Genomic DNA, 19,532 nt, shown 5'->3' on the forward strand with positions numbered 1-19,532 from the left:
GATGCTGCCCGACCCACTGAGTTCCTCCGGCAGTTTGTTCTTTGGTCTGTGTGACCCGTGTTAGTGTGGGGAGCGGGATTTTACACCATATTCCCGGTACAGTCTCAACAAAACACAAATAATTGTCACTTTGCCCGGACCATTGGCCCCGCTTGCAGGGCAACAGTCTGCCGGTGTTTGCCCCCCAATGTGGTGAATCGCCACCACCGTGGGCTCAGACATTTCCACAGATGAGCCCCTCCTGTCCCCACCGGGACAAACATCCTGTCCGCCCCCTCTCTCACCGTCTTCATCCTCTCCCTCCCCGGGGAACCGGCATCAAACCGACGGGCCGAGCGGTCTCCTCCTACCTCTCAGCGACACATCAGACTCCGGCCGCAGGAGACGCTTCACAAACGCCCCAACTTCCCTCGGAGGGAAATGGAAATAAATCAGAAAGCGGACATTTACTTTGACGGTTGTCCCGCCCTGACGGAAAGTTCGGGAGACGGTGTCAGCGGGGGTAACGCCCTCTCGGCTGCTCCGCCTTCGCTATTGGTTGGAAGCTGTGATTGACATCGCTTCCCAGCAATGGGAATAGCGCAGCGCGTGAACCCACAGTTGACAGTGGTGGGGGGAGGGTCTGGTCACGTGATTAGTAGCCCAGCCGTTAAACCGACCAAGCTCGAGCTCACCAGCGCGCGGGGCACAAAAGGCCCCGGATGATCGGTTGAGGTGAGAAGGGATCTCCGGGTTGGGGGTCTCACCGGGCGGTGTTTTCAACACCGACTTCGGGTAGTTGCTGTGACTCCGGACTCCGTGACCCGCAATCCCGGGACAGTCCTGCTCTCTTCCCTCTCTCTCAGCCCCACCATCCGTACACGGGCCCCGGGGAGCTTCCGGCTGATGAGGGAATGGGAACCGATGGGTCTCTCAGACAGAGCTGAGCTCCAGCTGTCTAAATGCAAGGATCGGGAACTCGGAGAAAGGGAACAAAATCTTTTACATCAGCTGTTGTGAAAATCACCTTTGTTCTGCCTCCAGTCACAAACAAGAGAAAATCTGCAGATGCTGGAAATCCGAGCAACACACACAAATTGCTGGAGGAACTCAGCATTAGTACTCTTTTCCATAGATGCTGCCTGGCCTGCTGAGTTCCTCCAGCATTTTGTGTCTGTTGCTTGTTCCACCCCCTCTTGTTCTGGAGTTTCTACCCGTGAGAACATGTTTTGTCCCACTCTCTCTGGGTACATAATGATATCCAACACCTTTGTCCTGGACAACAAGTAGCTTTCACATCACAAATGTGCCAGACTCCAATGAGACAGACTACTGCCCTTCCCTTCATATTCATTGGCATTGCCATCACTGAGTTCACCACCGTCAGTCACCTGGGGGAGGGTTCAGGGGAAATATTTGTCTACAATACAGAAACTGGTGTTACCTGTGTGTATTGTGGTGATGCAAAAGTTGCTGGAGAATTTACAAGTGGGAAGAAGTGGAGTGATATTTGAAATCTGACTTTTTTAAGCATCATTTAGCAAGCAAACCAGATATGGACAGTGTGCAAAAGCTGTGGTGAGAAAATCCTTCATCACCCACTACAGGCCTGCTACATAGGTTATGTGAGAGTGCAGATGAACTTGATCAAACCCAGAGGACATCAAAGTTTTTATTAACAGTGATTTGCTAGCTGTTAAAATGAATAGCTCAAAATTTTAGTGCCCACACGTTGTCACTGGGCAAAAAATTGCACAGCACAAGATTTTTCCGCACACTGGTCATTACAAATTACAGGGGAGACCTCCAGTGTCCCCGATGCCCTCACCTACAAGATGTGCATCCAGCTGCAGCTTGTAACCCTGCACTTTAAGGAGTTGAAATGGATGAATTCTGGATCATCCAGGAGATGGAGGCGGTGATTGATATGACATGAAGAGAGGTGAGTTACACCCAAGGTTCAAGACATAAGAAACTGGGTGAGAGTCAGGAAGGGGAATGAGGTTAAATAGCCATCGCAGAGTACTCTTGTGTCCATCCCACACAACAACAGGTGGAACCACTTTAGAAACTGTTGAGGGGATTACTGACAGAGGAAAATCAAAGGGGTGAGAGGGGATTCGTTAGTTAGAGGAACAGAACAAGAGGGGACTAATATCCCAGTGGTGAGGCTCGCTAGTGCTAGTGTGGGTGGAGGGGTGATGTGGTTAAAATAAGTTGTAGGGGATTTGGGAGATAGAATGACAGAACAGATAGTGGGGAGGGTGAATTCAATTGAATTGACTTTATTACATATATCCTTCCTATACATGAGGAGTAGAAATCTTTACATTACATCTCCGTCTGAATGTGCAATATATAATTTATGGTCATTTATAATAAATAGTTTGTACATACAGCAGTCAATATAACATGGAAATGCACTTGTATCAGCATGAATTAATCAGTCTGATGGCCTGGTAGAAGATGATGTCCCGGAGCCTGTTGGTCCTTTTGCTGTGGTACCATTTCCTGGATGGTAGCAGCAGGAACAGGTTGTGGTGAGTTGGGTCGCCAATATGCTTTGGGCCCTTTTTCACACAGAGGGTTGTGGTTCTGTGGAATGCTCTGCCTCAGAAGGCAGCGGAGGCCAATTCTCTGGATTCTTTCAAAAATGAGTTAGATAGAGCTCTTAAAGATAACGGAGTGAAGGGATATGGGGAGAAGGCAGGAAAAGGGTACTGATTGTGGATGATCAGCCATAATCACAGTGAATGGTGGTGCTGGCTCGAAGGGCTGAATGGCCTACTCCTGTACCTATTGTCTATTGTCTACACACTTGTCTCTGTAAATGTCCTGAATAGTGGGAAGTTCACATCTACAGATGTGCTGGGCTGTCTGCACCACTCTCTGCAGGTTCCTGTGATTAAGGGAAGTACAGTTCCCATACCAGGCAGTGATGCAGCCAGTCAGGATGCTCTCAATTGTGTCCCTGTAGAAAGTTCTTAGGATTTGGGGCCCATCCCGAACTTCTTCAGCCGTCTGAGGTGAAAGAGGTGCTGGTGTGCTTTTTTCACAACACAGCCGGTATGTACAGACCATGTGAGATCCTCGGTGATGTTTATGCCAAGGACTTAAAGCTGTTCACCCTCTCAACCCCAGATCCATTGATGTCAATAGGGGTTAGCCTGTCTCCATTCCTCCTGTCGTCCACAATCAGCTCCTTTGTTTTTTTTAGATCAGATTGGATTCAACTTTATTGTCATTGTGCCAAGTACAGATACAAAGCCAATGAAATGCAGTTAGCATCTGACCAGAAATGCAAAGAATAGTGTTATTTACAAAATAACTGAGAATAAAAAGTAAGTACTACAGCACACAAATATAAAAGTACTGAGACAGTAATACTGTCCCGAGTAGTACTGAGACGGGTGCAATACTGCTTAGCGCTGTGATGAGAGGTTCAGCAGGGTCACAGCCTCAGGGAAGAAGCTCTTCCTGTGCCTGCTGGTGTGGGAGCGGAGGCTCCTGTAGCACCTACCAGATGGGAGGAGAGTAAAAAGTCCATGGTTAGGGTGAGATGCATCCTTGATAATGCTTTTCGCCCTGCCCAGGCAGCATTTATGGTAGATGTTCTCAATGGTGGACAATTAGGTGCCGATAATCCGCTGGGCAGTTATCACCACATGCTGGAGTGCTTTGCAGTCCGATACAGGACAATTGCCATACCACACTGAGATGCAGTTGGTGAGTATGCTCTCAATGGTACAGCGGTAAAAGTCCGTCATATCCTGGGACAGAGGAGAGCTTTATTGATGCTCCGCAGGAAGTAAAGGCGCTGTTGCACCTTTTTGATCAGGATGGAGGAGTTCAGGGACCAGGTGAGATCATCGAAAATGTGGACACCAAGGAGTTTGAAGCTTGATACACGCTCCATTACAGATCCGTTGATGTAGATGGGGACGTGAGTGTGGCTCCTAGCATGCCTGAAGTCCACAATGATCTCCTTGGTCTTCTGGGTGTTAAGAGGCAGATTGTTATCAGCACACTACACAGCCAGGTGCTGGACCTCATCCCTGTAGGCCATTTCGTCATCCCCTCTGATCAAGCCAACCACCATGGTGTCATCTGCGAACTTGATTATGGAGTTAGAACCATGTACAGGAATGCAGTCACAGGTGAAAAGGGAGTACAGAAGAGGGTTCAGCCCACAGCCTTGAGGCACGCCGGTGTTCGGGGTGAGAGTGGAGGAGGAGAGGTTGTCTAACTTAACTGATTGGGGTCTGTTCATCAGAAAGTCCAAGGTCCAATTGCAGAGGGATGAGCTGATAGCAAGCTGGCGAAGTTTGGTGATCAGCTTGAAGGGGCTTACAGAATTGAATGCCGAACTAAAGTCAATGAACAGCATTCTGACGTAAGAGTTGGGGCTGTCCAGGTGGGTCAGGGCAGAGTGAAGTGCCGTGGAGATGGCGTCCTCTGTTGACCTGCTGGTGCGATGGGGGTCCAGGGTAGTGGGCAGACAGGATTTCAGATGTGATAGAACCAGTCTCTCAAAGCACTTTGCAATGATGGGGGTGAGTGCAACTGGGCGGAAATCATTCAGGCTCGTGGCAGTGGAATGCTTTGGCACTGGCACGATGGTGGTGATCTTGAAGCTTATGGGGACAACACCCTGGGCCAGTGACAGATTAAAAATGTCCGTGAAGACCCCGGCCAACGGCCCTGCACAGACTCTGAGCACATGGTCAGGTATTGCATCCGGACCAGCTGCCTTCCGTACATTCACCCTGCTCAGGGTGGCACAAACATCGGAGGTGGAAAGTGAGAGAGACAGTTCACCAGGTGGGAGATCCGCTTTGAGGGTGACCTCCTTGTTCCCTCGATCAAAGCGAGCGTAGAAGTAATTGAGCTCATCAGGGAGGGTAGCAGAGCTGGAAGGGGGCACAGTACTAGGAGGTTTGAAGTCTGTAATGACCTGTATGCTATGCCACATGGGCCGGGGGTCAGAGGAGTTGAAATGCTCCTCGATTCTCTGTTTGTAAATGTGTTTAGCCTGAGAGATTCCCCTCCTCAGGTTGGCCCTGGCTGAGCTGTAAGCCTCCTGGTCTCCAGACCTGAAGGCTGAATCTCAGGCTTTGAGCAGGAGGTGAACCTCTCTGTTCATCCATGGTTTCTGACTGGGGAAAACTTTTATTTGTTTTAGTGATGTCTCTCTATCTACACACTTGTTGATGTGCTCAAGGACAGAGTTGGTTTATAAATCAATGTTAATCTGAGAGTCTGTGGTGGTATGGGCAGCAAACATGCTCCAGTCTGTGTGCTGGAATTGGTGCTGAAGAGCAGAGTCAGCCCCCTCCAGCCAGATCTTAATAGTCTTCATTGTGGGTTTCACACGTTTAATGACCGGGCTATACTTGGGAAGCAGAAACAATGAAAGACGGTCGGACTTTCCCAGGTGGGGGAGGGTAGTGAGTTTGCAAGCATCAGCCACATTTGTGTAGACATGATCTAAGGTTTTATTACCCCTGGTGGTGCATAATACATTTTGGTAAAATCTTGGAAGCACAGTACACAGGTTACAATGATTAAAGTCCTCAGCGACAATCAAAGCTCCATCTGGATGCAATGTCTGCAGCTTGCTAATAGCAGCACTGAGGTCTTTCATGGCTGCTTTAGCATCAGCATCCAGTGGAACATAAACTGCGACAGCAATGATGCATGTTTTGTGACAATGAGGGGAGGTTGTTTTCTTGACACCAGTCAGATGTTGTTCAGACACCAGATACAGTCAGCAATCAAATGGTTGAGCCTGGAGCCTTCTCCTCCCCACCCTCCCGCCACCTTCTTTATTGGGCCTCTGCCCCTACCCTCTTCAGTCCTGACGAAGGGTTATGGCCGGAAACGTTAACTGATCATTTCCACGGATGCGGCCCGACCTGCTGAGTACCTCCAGCGTGTTGTGAATGGTGCGATGAATGTGCTGAGCTGTGTATATCACAATGCAAGAAGCATCGCAGGAAAACCAGATGAGCTCAGGACAGGGAATTATGAAATTGTAGCCATTATTAGGACTTGGTTGCACCCAACAGTCTGAGGGATTTAGAGGAACAAATTTGTAGAGAGATCGCAGACCATGCCAAGAAACAAAGGTTGATTCAGTAAGTGATTTTAACTTTCCATATATTGACTGGGACTCCCATACTGTAAAAGGACTAGATGGGTTAGAGTTTGTCAAATGTGCCCTTAATCAGTAAGTAGAATTTCCGACGTAGAAGTGTGCAATAAGCTGTTAGGGAATGATCCAGGGCTGGTGACAGAATTTAGTGATCATCATGCCATGAGATTCAAAGTAAATATGGAAAAAGAAAGGTCTGGACCAGGGGTTGAGATTCTAAATTGGAGAAAGGTCAATTTTGATGGTATCAGAAAGGATCTGACAAGTGTGGTTTGGGACAGGCTGTTTTCTGGCAAAGGAGTACTTGGTAAGTGGGAGGCCTTCAGAAGTGAAATTTTGAAGGTATCTAGTTTGTACATGTCTGCCAAAATAAAAGTTGAAAGGTAACTGGTGCTGGGAACCTTGGTTTTCAAGCGATATTGAGGTCCCGAATATTTTGTCCCTCTGAATGCCTCAGACTGTTGGGTGCTACCAAGACTCATTAATGACTACATTATCATAATTCCACCCCAAGCTCATCCGACTTTTTTTTAGTCGTCTTCTGTGGGTTTCTAAAAGCTTCCCAATCGTCTTTGCTCTTTTGTTTGCCCTCTCTTTGGCTCTTATGTTGGCTTTGGCTTCTCATTTCATCCACGGTTGTGTCCTCCTGCCTTTCCAATGTTTCCACATCTTTGGGATGTATCGATCACTCAGCTCCTGAATTGCTCCCAGAAACTCCAGCCATTGCTGCTCCATTGTCACTCCTACCTTTTCCTTCCAGACAAGTTTGGCCAGCTTCTCTGTCATAGAAATATGGAGAGGTTCAGTACACAAACAGGCTATTTGGTCCATCTGGTCAATGCTGAAAAATCATTCAAGCTGTCTGATGCAACTACCTGTACTGGGACCATCGTCCTCCAGACCCCTACCATCCAGGCTCCCATCCAAACTTCTTTTAAATGGTGAAACTGAGCTCATATTCACCACTTGTGCTGGCATCTCATTCTGCACTCTCACAACCATTTCAGTAAAGAGCTTTTCCAAATGTTCCTGTTTAATTATCAACTTCCCCACTTACCCCTGACCTCTGGTTGTAGTCTCACCCAACCTCGGTGGAAAAAGCTGCTTGCATTTGCCCTATCTATACCCTCATAATTTTGTATACTTCTAACAAATCCTCAAAGCAATGTATAATTTCTTTCTTTATGTTTAGAGCCTTTCTTAGATGTGTAAGATGATAAAGGGCATTGATCATGTAGATAGCCAGAGGTTTTTTCCCAGGGCTGAAATGGCTAACATGAGGGGGTATAGTTTTACAGTGCTTTGAATCAGATACCGAGGGGATGACAGGGGTAAGTTTTTTTACAGAGAGTGGTGGGTGCGTGGAATGCACTGCCGGCTACTTGTGTGAGTATTTCAGTTACTGTGGGGCCAGGAACCCATGCAGCTCAGTGGGAACAGGGAATAATACCAATGGGGAGAGTCAGACTGAGCCAGGTCACAGATTGGAGACGGCAGAAATGCCCCATTCTGATAGAGACAGGAAGAGCATCAGAGAATTTGCTGGTCACTCCAGATACCAGCTCTGTGCCCAGTTAGAAGATGATTTCTCTCTCCAACCTGGATTGAACCTCACTGTAACAGTGTGATGCCAGATCACACCTTGGCAACTCAAGTGATCTCATCTGAAATGTTGTCCGACACCCATTGATGGATTTTGTAAATCTTTTTACAGGTTAAAAATGACGAGGAATTTATCTACGGGAATCTTGAACACAACACACCAGTTTTGCTGTTCTTGTCCAGATATTTAAGAAGTAGAGCAAGCGAATCACTTGATCGTCCCGCCCGCTCAGACTGTGGGGAGGGATTCACTCAGTCATTTCAACTGAAGATATATCAGCAAGTTCACACCGGACAAGGCCATTCATTTGTTCTGTGGGTGAGAAGGCATTCAGTTGCTCATCCCACCTGTGGACACATCAGTCAGTTCATCCTGGGCAGAGGCTGGTCATCTGCTGAATTTGTGGGGGAGGATGCATTCAGTCATCTGACCTAATGGCTCACCAGCGAGTTCACACCAGGGAGCAGCCGTTCACCTGCTCAGACTGTGGGAAGGGATTCACTTGCTCAACCAAACTGAAGGTACATCACAGAGTTCACACTGGGGAGAGGCCGTTCACCTGCTCAGACTGCGGGAAGCGATTCAGCATATCATCTCACCTTCTGATTCACCAGGCAGTTCACACTGAAGTGAGGGATTTCATCTGCTCAGTCTGCGGGAAGAGATTCTCTCAGTCATCCAACCTACAGAGACACCAGCGAGTTCACACTGGGGAGAAGCCATTCACCTGCTCAGACTGTGGAAAGGGATTCACGCGGTCATCCCACCTGCAGAGTCACCAGCGAGTTCACACTGGGGAGGGGCTGTTCACCTGCTCAGACTGTGGGAAGGCATTCACTCAGGCATCTCACCTACGGAGACACCAGTCAGTTCACAATGGAGAGAGGCCATTCACCTGCTCAGTCTGTGGGAAGACATTCACTCAGTTATCCAACCTACAGACACACCAGCGAATTCACACTGGGGAGAAGCCGTTCACCTGCTCAGTCTGTGGGAAGGGATTCACACAGTTAGCTAACCTACAAACACACCAGTCAGTTCACACTGGGAAGAGGCCGTTCACCTGCTCAGACTGTGGGAAGGGATTCACCACATCGTCTCACCTACTGAGTCACCAGTCAGTTCACACTGCAGTGAGGGATTTCACCTGCCTAGACTGTGGGAAGAGATTCTCTCAGTCATCCAACCTACAGACACACAAGCGAGTTCACACTGGGGAGAAGCCGTTCACCTGCTCAGACTGTGGAAAGGGATTCACTCGATCATCCAACCTACAGAGTCACCAGCGAGTTCACACTGGGGAGTGACTGTTCACCTGCTCAGACTGTGGGAAGGGATTCTCTGTCATCTGATCTTTTGGCACACCAGCGAGTTCACACTGGGGAGAGGCCATTCACTTGCTGTGAATGTGGGAAGGCATTCACACGATCATTTCATCCACTGAAACACCAGTGAGTTCACACTGGTTAAAGGCTGATCACCTGCTCACACTTTGGGAAGAGATTCTCTCAGCCATCTTCACCAAGGGTGCATCATTGAGTTCACACTGGGGGGAGGCCGTTCTTCTGCTGTGAATGTGGGAAGGGATTCACTCAGTCATCTAACCTTGTGACACACTAGCAAGTTCACACTGGGGAGAATGTTTCAATAAGCTGCCTGCTGGATATTTGTCCATTACCATTGCTGAATGCAATTTCAACAGTGACTGTCGGTGCTGAACTCTGCAATTATTGCTGCTGCTCACCACACCCAGTTCTGCACCCTGGTCACTGGGCATGGGAGGAGCTTATTCTGCTGCATATTCACCTTTAATGGGACTGGAGATTAATATTCTGGATCTGAGACAAATAAATCAGTTCTATTTTAAACGCTGTCTTCATTACTTAGTGAATTTATAACACACCTTGTACAGTAGAGAGTCAACTCAGGCTGGCTGGACACTGCCAGTGATTCTGTTCTACAACAGTCCTTTTAAATCCTCCCCTGTTGTTCCCCTTTTGCTCTCCCTGTGGGATGGGTTCCAATCACCACTCTGCGGGTGAAGAGGTTTCCCTTGAATTTTCTGCAGACTAAAGAAGTCGAGCTGATTGCAGTTCTGTCTGAGATGTTCTTCACCCCTGAAATCTCTGGGCTGAGTTAACCTCCTTATTCAGGGCTCATTTCCACATTATGGGTCATTTTTCCTGCTTCTAAAGGGTTGTTAGAAAACACCACTGTCCTCTGAAGACTGAAAGCAGGATGGGAAACCATTAGTTGGATGCTCAATGAAGCAGGGTCAGAAACCAGAGGCGGGTCTGCACAGGGCAGAGTTTGGGGCTCTGAACGATGGTCAGGGTAAGAATGTATGATGAGGAGAAGGGAATCAGCAACGGGGTGGGGCAACGAATGACAGAGTAGCAACATTTGGAAGCTGATTGACAGGGAAAATAATTCCGTTGACTGATGACACAAACAACGCCTGTGGTGAGGTGCTCCATTGATCGAGGAACATGTGTGTGTTGGGAATGGTTATATCTATTGAGGGAGTTGTTCCTGCTTGTTTATTCTGTAATATTATATCCAGATGTTTATATTTTAGATTATCCTATCTGTAATAATGTATTGATTATCATATAAATTGTGAGATTCTGTCCTGAACTGGATCAGGCTGGAATTTATGGTGCCTTAATGAAGTTATGGTGGTCATTCATGAGTTTGTATTTTAAAGCAAGATTTTGGTGAATGATATTTGCCACTTCATTGTGCCTTCATATGTAATCAGATTGAGTTAAACTGCTTTAGGATCCCGGAATGTGTTGGATTGTGTCTGGTTTCTCGGCATTTGCTGCATTTATTGCCTTGTTTGTTTGTATTGTATGTGTTTTTGATTTTGTTTCTCTTTTTGTGAACCCCCTTGTGCTGTATTTCTGCAAGGAACCTCTCTGTTTCTGGGAAGAGGTTTCCAACTCTAGTCAGGTGCTCGATGCTTCCCTGTCACCATCTCGTCTGCTCAGATCGTTGGGATGTCTCCCATGGAGGGTCATACTCTGGTTAATGTTTTCTTCCATAATGATGATTTATTTTTCTCAGTTTGCCTCTCATTTAAGTTTTCTGGTCTGTATTTCTTATCATGATTGCAGATACACACATGGAGTGCTGAATCCTGTTCAGTTTATATACTTAGAAGTTTTATCTGACAGTTGTGATTTTTTTTTTCATGTGTGTTATTCCTCTTCCTCCTTCTGTCCAAGGTTATTTTAATCTAAATGGGTTTGAGTGTAAATAGTCTTTTCTAAAGTTGTCATTTCAGTTCTTATTTATCTTTGTAAATTTTACTGATTGAAATAGGACAAAATATTTTCATTAAAAAAGTCAATGTCTGTATTCATGAGAATGTTTATTGCTTTTGTTGTATTTAACTATTGGGCTCTGTTTGGTAGGTTTTTTAAAGCCTTGAACTAAATTTTGTCAAAGGTTTTCCCTATTTCACACTACTTTCTATTGTCTTTGCTTGTTGATATTTCAGATACGTGTGTATCAAGAGTCCCGATGAAGGGTCTTGGCCCAAAATGCTGATTTCCATCCATAGATGCTGCCTGAGCTCCTCCAGCACTTTGTGTTTAGTTCAGAAACAAAGGTTCTGAACTTAAAGAGGGGTAACTTTGAAGGTATGAGACGTGAATTAGCTAAGATAGACTAGCAAATGACACTTAAAGGATTGACGGTGGATATGCAATGGCAAGCATTTAAAGGTTGCATGGATGAACTACAACAATTGTTCATCCCAGTTTGGCAAAAGAATAAATCAAGGAAGGTAGTGCACCCGTGGCTGACAAGAGAAATTAGGGATAGTATCAATTCCAAAGAAGAAGCATACAAATTAGCCAGAGAAAGTGGCTCACCTGAGGACTGGGAGAAATTCAGAGTTCAGCAGAGGAGGACAAATGGCTTAATTAGGAAGGGGAAAAAAGGACATAAATAATCTTCCAGAAATAGTAGGGGACAGAGGGTCCAGTGAGATGGAGGAACTGAGCGAAATACATGTTAGTAGGGAAGTGGTGTTAGGTAAATTGAAGGGATTGAAGGCAGATAAATCTCCAGGGCCAGATGGTCTGCATCCTAGAGTGCTTAAGGAAGTAGCCCAAGAAATAGTGGATGCATTAGTGATAATTTTTCAAAACTCGTTAGATTCTGGACTAGTTCCTGAGGATTGGAGGGTGGCTAATGTAACCCCACGTTTTATAAAAGGAGGGAGAGAGAAACCGGGGAATTATAGACCGGTTAGCCTAACGTCGGTGGTGGGAAAACTGCTGGAGTCAGTTATCAAGGATAACAGCACATTTGGAAAGCGGTGAAATGATCGGACAAAGTCAGCATGGATTTGTGAAAGGAAAATCATGTCTGACGAATCTCATTGAATTTTTTGAGGATGTAACTAGTAGAGTGGATAGGGGAGAACCAGTGGATGTGGTATATTTGGATTTTCAAAAGGCTTTTGACAAGGTCCCACACAGGAGATTAGTGTGCAAACTTAAAGCACACGGTATTGGGGGTAAGGTATTGATGTGGGTGGAGAATTGGTTAGCAGACAGGAAGCAAAGAGTGGGAATAAACGGGACCTTTTCAGAATGGCAGGCGGTGACCAGTGGGGTACCGCAAGGCTCAGTGCTGGGACCCCAGTTGTTTACAATATATATTAATGACTTGGATGAGGGAATTAAATGCAGCATCTCCAAGTTTGCGGATGACACGAAGCTGGGTGGCAGTGTTAGCTGTGAGGAGGATGCTAAGGGGATGCAGGGTGACTTGGATAGGTTGGGTGAGTGGGCAAATTCATGGCAGATGCAATTTAATGTGGATAAATGTGAAGTTATCCACTTTGGTGGCAAAAATAGGAAAACAGATTATTATCTGAATGGTGGCCGATTAGGAAAAGGGGAGGTGCAACGGGACCTGGGTGTCATTATACACCAGTCATTGAAAGTGGGCATGCAGGTACAGCAGGCGGTGAAAAAGGCGAATGGTATGCTGGCATTTATAGCGAGAGGATTCGAGTACGGGAGCAGGGAGGTACTACTGCAGTTGTACAAGGCCTTGGTGAGACCACACCTGGAGTATTGTGTGCAGTTTTGGTCCCCTAATCTGAGGAAAGACATCCTTGCCATAGAGGGAGTACAAAGAAGGTTCACCAGATTGATTCCTGGGATGGCAGGACTTTCATATGAAGAAAGACTGGATGAACTGGGCTTGTACTCGTTGGAATTTAGAAGATTGAGGGGGGATCTGATTGAAACGTATAAAATCCTAAAGGGATTGGACAGGCTGGATGCAGGAAGATTGTTCCCGATGTTGGGGAAGTCCAGAACGAGGGGCCACAGTTTGAGGATAGAGGGGAAGCCTTTTAGGACCGAGATTAGGAAAAACTTCTTCACACAGAGAGTGGTGAATCTGTGGAATTCTCTGCCACAGGAAACAGTTGAGGCCAGTTCATTGGATATATTTAAGAGGGAGTTAGATATGGCCCTTGTGGCTACGGGGGTTAGGGGGTATGGAGGGAAGGCTGGGGCGGGGTTCTGAGTTGGATGATCAGCCATGATCATAATAAATGGCGGTGCAGGCTCGAAGGGCCGAATGGCCTACTCCTGCACCTATTTTCTATGTTTCTCTAGATTTCTCGAATCTGCAGGTCCTCTTGTTTCCCAGATACTTTTGTTTCTTGAAAGACCAAGCCAAGAACAAGCTGGTAGTGGGGTTGTGTGGCTCTGTTGGTAAAATATTAAATAAAATCATTGGAAAGAGGTGGCATAGGGTTGGAAGGTGTAGAATTAAGGAACAGCAAATGTAAAAAACAAAAAAATCCCTGATGGGAATTGTAGAGACCTCCAAACTGAAGTAAGTATGTAGTCCACAAATGACAATGGGAGATAGAAAATGCATCCCAAAAGGGCAATGCAGAGGAGATGTACAAGGATGTTGCCTGGATTGGGGAGCATGCCTTATGAGAGTTGGTTGAGTGAACTCGGCCTTTTCTCTTTGGAGTGACGGAGGATGAGAGGTGACCTGATAGAGGTGTATAAGAAGAGGAGAGGCATTGGTTGTGTGGACAGACAGGTTTTTTCCCCAGGGCTGAAATGGCTAACACAAGAGGGCACTGTTTTAGGGTGCATGGGTGTAGGTACAGAGGAGATATAAAGGGTAAATTTTTTATGCAGTGAGTAGTGAGTGCGTGGAATGGGCTGCCAGAGACAGTGTTGAGGTGGAAACGATGGGGTCTTTTAAGAGTCTCCTGGATAGGTACATGGAGCTTAGAAAAATAGAGGAGTATGGGTAAGCCTAGGTAGTTCTAGGGTAAGGAAATGTTTGGCACAGCTTTGTGGACCAAGGGGCCTGTTCTGTGTTGTAGGTTTTCTGTATCTCTAAGGTGCTGCATGTGAGGTTGCTTAACAAGATCACAGCGCATGGAATTACAGGAAAGGTGCTTGTATGGGTCGAAGCTTGGCTGACTGACCAGGGAGAAAGAGTCAGAATAATGTGGCAATTCTGTTTTGCTGTCACTAACTAATGGTGTTCCATGGGGGTCAGTATTGAGACTGCATCTTTTCATGTTAAATCTGAATGATATGGATGACGGAATTGATACCTTGGTGACGAACTTTGCAGTTGATACAAAGATAGGTACAGGGCAGGTAGTTTAGAGCAAAGTGGGAGTCTGCAGATGGACTTCGATAGGTTTGGATAACAGGCAACTAAGTAGTAGATGAAATACAGTGTATGCAAATATATGCTCACGTACAATTGGTAGGAGGAATAAGGGCGTTGGAAAAAAAAATAAATGGGAGAAAATTCAAAAATCTGAGGTGCATAGGTACTTGGGAGTCCTTGAGCAGGAGTCCGGAAAGGTTTGCTTGCAGATTGAGTTGATAAAAGATGAAAACGGTAATGTTAACATATAAGAGCAAGGATGTGACACTGTAGCTTTATAACACATCGGTCAGTTCGCTGTTGGTGTATTGTGAGCAGTTTCCGACCTCCTGTCTGAGAAAAAGATGTGCTCGTATTGGAGCGGGTCTGGAGAAGGTTCATGAAGGTTCTAGGAATGAAAGGGTTAACTTAGGATCGTTAGACGGCTTTGACCCTGTACTCACTGGTCCAGAAGAAAGAGAGGGGATCTCATTGAAACCTATCAAATATTGAAAGGCCTGGACAGAGTGGCTATGAAGAAGATGCACCCTACGCTGTGTGAGTCTGGGACCAGAGGCCACGGCCTCAATGTATAGAGCATCCACTGAGAGCAGAGATGAGGAGGAATTTCTGTAGTCAGGGAGTGGTAAATCTTTGGAATTCATTGCCACAGATGGAGCAGAGGCCAAGTCAGTGAGTGTATTTTAAATGGATGTTGAAAGATTATGGGGAGAAGGCAGGAGAATGGGGTTGAGAGAGATAATCAATTGGACACGAAGGAATGGTGGAACAGACTCGATTGGCTGAGCAGCCTCTGTCTCACATCTCATGGCTCATGGACTGAAGAGGCTAGTGCGGTTGCATTAGGGTTAAGGTATCGTGAGGGTATCCACGCCTGGATTATTTCCTATTGATGCTGCCTGGCCTGCTGCGTTCCACCAGAATTTTCTGTGTGTCGCTTGAATTTCCAGCATCTGCAGATTTTCTCGTGTTTACACCCTGGATTATTGTATTCAGTTTTGGTGGTTCTGCTGTAGGAGAGAGGACGTCAAGCTGGAATGAGTGCAGGAGAGATTTACGAGAATGGTGCCGGTACTCGAGGGACTGAGTTCTGGAGAGAGGCTGGGCAGGTTGGGACTTCACACCTTGAAGTGCAGGAGATTGAGGCTGACATGATGCAAGTGTTCCAAACCCTGAGTGTCCAGAACTGGGGAACGTGCGCAGTCCTTTTCCCCACTTTTGTGGAACCAACAACCAGACGGCACTGGTTCAAGGTGAGAGAGGATTGATTTAATAGGGATGCCAGGGGAAAATTATTAATCCGCTCTCCCTTCCGGTTCATCGTTTAACTAACTCGATGAGTCCACTCTCAGGTTAAAGGAGCAACACCTCATATTACATCCGGGTAGTCTACAACCCGATGGCATGAACATCGATATCTTTAACTTCTACCTCTTCCTTTTCCTTTCATCAACACACACACCCGTCTCCTCCATTCTGTCTCCCCACTTCTCTCTTCTCCACTGTGGACCGTCTCCCTCTGGTTCCTCTTTTACTTCCTCTTTTCCCCATGGTCCGCTCTCCTATCCTATCAAATTCCTTCTTTTCAGTCCTTTGCATTTTCCACCTCCCACCTCTCAGCGTCTCACTTCATCTCCCACCTCCCCCACCCACTCACCTTCACTCTTACCTGGCTTCACCTACCATCTACCAGCTTGGACTCTTCCACTCCCCGCATCATCTTGTTCCAGCTTCTCCCCACTTCCAGTCCTGATGAAGGGTCTCGGCAGGAAATCTCTGTTTTGCTTTATCCCCCTCTATAGAAGCTACCTGACCTCCTGACTTCCTCCAACATCTTGTGTTTCTTACTCTGCATCTCCAACACCTGCAGAATCTCATCGGGACAGAGTGCAGAATGCAGAGAGTACATTGGGTCTCACTAATGTCGAGGAGGACACACGTGGAAAACTGGAAACAGTAGATGACCCCTGTTTGGGACCCTGTCTAGTGGTGAGGAGAGTGGTTTGGGGCAGGTCTAGAACTTCATCCACTTGCAGAGTTGGCTTCCAGCCCCCTACACCCCTCCTTATTGCTGTAAACCTCTCTCTTTTCTGGACAGCACTTCCACTTGGTGGTGATTTGCCACAATAACAGGAGCCCCTGATTTGTGGACTCTGTTGTCACCGGGTGGTGCTCTGCCGCAGTAACGCTGAGAGACAGAAATGTGACGCTGCAGACTGCTGAAATGTTTATTCAAGATTCAAGGTTGTTTAATTCCATTTCCAACAGACAAGTGTAAATGAGATCGAAATAGTTATTACTCCGGCTCCAAAGCAACACAAAAACACAATAGTAAAAACATATATCCACAGCTTATGTACTGTGCACGGATTGATCATATGATACTCTATGAAGATGCTTCATAAATACCCTATCGTTTGTGAATATGTTCTAAATTTCAGGGCCAAATCATCTCACCGCTGCTGGTAAATCATCCCATGTAATACACTGGTAAAACTGCACTGCTGGCTCCATAGCTACTCTAAGATTTCTTTCTGCTTGGGGATTAAAACTGTGCATAGAATTCCAGATGTGGCCTCACTAACACCCTGTGCAATAGTAGCTACACAGGCCCGTTACATAATCTCCACTCCCTGTGCGGTGAAGGCCAAAATACAATCTGCCTTTTGAATTACTTGATGCAGAACCAGAACGTCGTCATTAGATTTCCTTCCTTTGCTTCTGTGTTATCAGCAGATTTGGACATTTCCCATCTCGTTCCCTCCTCCAGGCAATTAAGCAGTGAATATGTTTACTGAACATACAAACATGTACCAGAGCCTGTCTGCAGGGTTAGTACTTTGCTCTGGGTGTAAGATGTGGGAATTCCGGGAATCTTCCCGTCTCCCAGACGGCCATATCGGCGCCCGGTGTGCTGAGATGCAGCTGATGAGAGAACGTGTTAGGGATCTGGAACTGCGGCTTGATGATCTACAGCTTATAATGGAACGTGAGCAGGAGATCGATAAGTGGGTGACTGTCAGGGAAGGGATGGGAAGAGCTCAGATAGCAGAGAGCACCCCTGTGGCCATCCCCCTCAGTAATTGTTATCTCGTTTTAGATGCTGTTGAGGGGGATGACCTGACAGAGGACGACCACGGCGATGCGGTCTCTAGCATTGGGTCTGGTTCCGTGGAGCAGAAGGGAAAAAGGAAGATGATCTCTGTTTTAAGTCATCATAACCTGAATCCCAACTTTGGCTATCATGGGTATCAGAATCATGCTGCACAGAACCGTCTGCATTGGCAGACTTTTTAGCTGTACTTCGAGTTACTGTGCAGGAAGGATAAATGTTAAAATCCATCTGTGGGTCGTCAGTGGTTGGCTTAGTTGTCAACTGAACTGCAGGAACAACCTTACCATCTGCCAGGTCATTCCCTATCAGCAAAGTAACATCTTCCACCGGTAAACTGGAGCATAATCCGATCTTAACAGGTCCTGAAACCAACCCTGACTGTAAAGTTACCTTGTGCAATGGAAAAGATACAATGCTGCCCCCAATGCCTTTAATAAGATTTACCTCACCAATGTCAGTCTCATCACCAAACTTTAGAATACTGTCTAATATAAGTGACTGAGAAGCCCTAGTATCTCAAAGAATTTTCACTGGTACCGGGGTTGACCCTTCCATTACTAATATAAACCCATCTGACATAAAATGATCGAATCCCTTCTTAACTCATTCAGACCTCTCAGTCCTTAACTGAGCCTCAACAGAATGTTCAGAACCCTGTGGGTTTATAGGTGCTTCAACATACTGATCACAGGCATGTGGGACTGCCTCCTTTTCCTTTTTCTTCTTCAGGACAGGACAATTAGCCATCATATGACCAGCTTTCTTACAATAGTAACAAGAAAGACCAGAATATTTCTCCTTCAACTGCTTCCCTTCATCCTCACTCTTGTCACTAAACCCAACTTCAATTTCTGGTTTACCCTGGTTATCCCTGCTACTCCTTTGGAAGCTCTTATTCTGGGTAAACTTAACCTTATGAGTTAAAGCAAACACATCTGCTAATCTAGCAGACTCCTGCAAAGTGGCAGCATCCTTTTCATTTAAATACGTCTTTATGTCATCAGGGATGCACCTCCTGAATTCTTCAGTTAAAACCAAATCTTTCAAGCTGTTAAAATCATCATTAACATTTTTATATGTGCACCAGCGGTCAAAACACACAAACTTCTCATAAGCAAATCCATATAAGTCTGGTTCACAGATTTCCTCAAATTTCTAAACTTTTGCCTGTATGCTTCTGGGACCAACTCATAAGCACTGAGCACAGCCTGTTACACTATGTCATAATCAGCTGCTTCAACAACAGTCAAAGCAGAATAGGCTCGCTGAGCCTTCCCCTTAATTACACTTTGTAAGAGAATGGGCCAACCCTCTTTTTGCCACTTTAAACTCAGAGCAACCTTCTCAAAATGCTGAAAGTATTTATCAACCTCTGCCTCATCAAATGGAGGTAGCAATTTAACTTTCCGACTGGCCTCAAACTTATCCCCAGAGTCTAACGCGAGACCCTTTTGCTGCAATCTCTCTATCTTTTCCAGCTCGAACAGCCTCTGTCTTTCTGCTTCTTCCCTGTTTTTCTGCCTCTTCTCTCTGTTTTACTGCCTCTCTAGCCTCAACCTGCCTCTGCCGTTCCACAGCCTCCATCTTTAATTTTTCTAACTTGTACGGGAGCCCAAGCTCACTAGGTTTACTTTCAGGAAACACCTCCAACTCCTCCACTTTAAACACACCCTCATATACATAATGTTCAGCTATTATCCTCTGCATCTGTGACCTCCTCATTGTCGATTTCACCTTCACAAGTTTTAACCTTTCAGCAATACTCAAAACGCAATCCTTCTGGTGTCCTTTAGTGCCTCAGAGGTTGGCGCTTCCAGACATCTATCAACATCCATTGCTTCTGCCACACAAATAAATCAAAAGGGATTTCACCAATGAAGTTGGTTAGTAATCTATACACCCCCAAATCTGTTCATATCCAGGATGCAGGCCCCAATTTTTTTATGAACCATAACGCTCTAGAAACGAACCAGCAGCAATAAACTACACCTGGAGTCTGG

The 19,532-nt window shown here is 46.1% G+C and overlaps 1 protein-coding gene across 1 annotated transcript; it reads left to right on the top strand.

Moving 5' to 3' along the window:
• Positions 1 to 644: 644 nt before the first annotated feature.
• LOC140208651 (uncharacterized) lies at positions 645 to 11,061 on the top strand. Its single transcript, XM_072277497.1, has 2 exons — positions 645 to 714; positions 7,848 to 11,061. Exon 2 carries the CDS (start codon positions 8,171 to 8,173, stop codon positions 9,041 to 9,043), a length of 873 nt encoding a protein of 290 aa, XP_072133598.1. The 5' UTR covers positions 645 to 714; positions 7,848 to 8,170; the 3' UTR covers positions 9,044 to 11,061.
• The last annotated feature ends 8,471 nt before the right edge of the window (positions 11,062 to 19,532 follow it).

The sequence above is a fragment of the Mobula birostris genome, chromosome 13 (assembly GCF_030028105.1).
Source record: "Mobula birostris isolate sMobBir1 chromosome 13, sMobBir1.hap1, whole genome shotgun sequence".
Lineage (NCBI taxonomy): Eukaryota > Metazoa > Chordata > Chondrichthyes > Myliobatiformes > Myliobatidae > Mobula > Mobula birostris.

Excerpts from the sequence above, each read along its gene's own strand:
- LOC140208651 (XM_072277497.1), top strand. The coding sequence starts at position 8,171 with ATGGCTCACCAGCGAGTTCACACCAGGGAGCAGCCGTTCACCTGCTCA.